Here is a 1,931-nt window from a genome sequence, read left to right on the forward strand (position 1 = left end):
CATTTTCAGAATGTGCAAAAGTTAGTTAATCTACTGCAGGCTTGCTGCAGGATGGTGCAAAGTTTTTATTTCTTCCTATAAAAAAGAACTTAATTCTTCTGATTTCTGATGGCTTTTTCAGGTACATATATTAAATATAATGGGAGGAATGTGCAATGCAATCTTAGGAGGAAAGACTGTGTATAGTTATCAGTACTCAGACTGCTTTGCATTTCTGTTACCTCTTCTCTCTAAACCCTCCAGGAGACGTTCGTTCTGAGCAGCACTATCAGCAGCAGAAATTTTCGAATCAGTCATCTGGGCCTTCTTACAGGAAAGACCAGTATTTTCCAAAAGGGCAAAATAGAGGAGAGAGAGGCAGAGGAAGAGGAGGATGGCAAGGAGGACGCCAGAGTGTTTCTGAGGAAATGCCGAAATACATAACAGGTTTGTATATAAGGAAAATGGTCATAATTTACAAGTCCAGGGAAACTTGCTGGTGATTAAGTTTGCTGTCTTTCTTTGGTTTTGTGCAAGAGCAAAAATTAGAACTGATGCTATGTTCTTCTGTTTTTCCTCATTTTCTCCAAAATACACAAGTAGTTGTATACTGGAATGAAAGACCAGTTGTTGTTCAATGAGTCTTTTCAGACTTCTGAGTTGAAAAGTTGCACTTATTGTAATGAGGGATATGCATTTTGGTTTCTGTTTGCCAGCAAAATGAATACTGACAGTCATCTGCTTTTAATGTAGCCAGTGAAACTGTTTTCGCCCATGATGTGAGTTATAGATAACTTTTTATCGAACAGAACGTTTATTTAGGAGAGCAGATTAGCTTTTCAAAATGTGGCGGTGCTCTGATAGTGGATACACTTCCATAAGCATAAAACAAGACCAACCTCTGGATTTTTTAATTTGATCATTTTAAAACAATCTGTAGTATGATTACTGCTTCCTTTTTTTCCCATGCTGAAGTTTTTTTCATCTCTCTGAATACCATCTGAAAAGATTGCTACACTAATTTAATAAAGAAGTACTTAGTGCAAATAAGACTTGTTGGTTATACCACGGCTTTCAGATTCATTCATGTATAAGTATTTGCTTAACCATATCGCTAAGCTTCAGAATACCTAAAGAATTGAAATTTCTTCAGTAATAGTATACAGTATTTACTTTTATCTCAAGAGGTCATTAGACTGATGTACTAGGAATAATCTGCTGGAATTTAGTAATTTATGTATAGTGTCCTCTTCTTTGATTTTTGCCGTTTGTCATGCTCTGATGCAGTTCTTTTCATTCCAGTGTCTACCTTTGCTCAAGCTCGTGCTGCTGAGATCAATGCCATGTTGAAAGCAGTTGCGCAGAAGTCTTCAAACTCACTAGTTTTCCAGACTCTACCTCGGCACATGCGAAGGCGAGCGATGAGTCACAATATTAAACGCCTACCCAGGCGGCTCCAAGAGATTGCCAGGAAAGAGGTATAAGTGCGTTCTATAGTATTTGGTAGACTATATAGTGGGCATAGTTAATGCACAGTGTTCAGCTCTACATTTATTAACGTTCAGACCTGAGCTTATCTGCAAAACTTCCCTGCATACACAGGTTCTCAAACTTTGACTGACATTTGGATTCAAAATGGAGGAACACCTCACTTTTAGATGGTAGTTCAAGTGTGACCCTGCTGGCCTCAAGCCAGCATAGCCTGTTCATGACTAGCACGATGGTTCATGTGTTATAGCTCAAACGTGGGAGGTATACTGGAGTTGTTGGCATGATGCATGCAGCTTAAAACTTAGTAATTGACTATTATTGGTTGCTTGTGAAACTCTCTCATTTTGTGGCAGTACCTCGACATTTAGTCAGAATGCTCCTGTGGAGTTTAGTCCTCCTTGCTCCTTATCCACTGTGGCCTTCCAGTGTGTTTTTTAAAAAAAAATATTAAAAAATTGGTT

The 1,931-nt window shown here is 38.4% G+C and overlaps 1 protein-coding gene across 1 annotated transcript in view; it reads left to right on the forward strand.

The window, feature by feature from the left end:
- Window positions 1-243: 243 nt before the first annotated feature.
- The window catches only part of POP1 (processing of precursor 1, ribonuclease P/MRP subunit (S. cerevisiae)), a gene marked incomplete at its 5' end in the record, with an annotated part of 19,872 nt that continues 18,184 nt past the window's right edge, over window positions 244-1,931 (forward strand). Inside the window, 2 exons of the mRNA XM_009576403.1 lie at window positions 244-426; window positions 1,282-1,457. Coding sequence (XP_009574698.1) covers window positions 244-426; window positions 1,282-1,457 — 359 coding nt within the window. The remainder of the gene's footprint in view (window positions 427-1,281; window positions 1,458-1,931) is intronic.

The sequence above is a fragment of the Fulmarus glacialis genome, unplaced genomic scaffold (assembly GCF_000690835.1).
Source record: "Fulmarus glacialis isolate BGI_N327 unplaced genomic scaffold, ASM69083v1 scaffold43134, whole genome shotgun sequence".
In the NCBI taxonomy this organism is placed as follows: Eukaryota; Metazoa; Chordata; class Aves; order Procellariiformes; family Procellariidae; genus Fulmarus; species Fulmarus glacialis.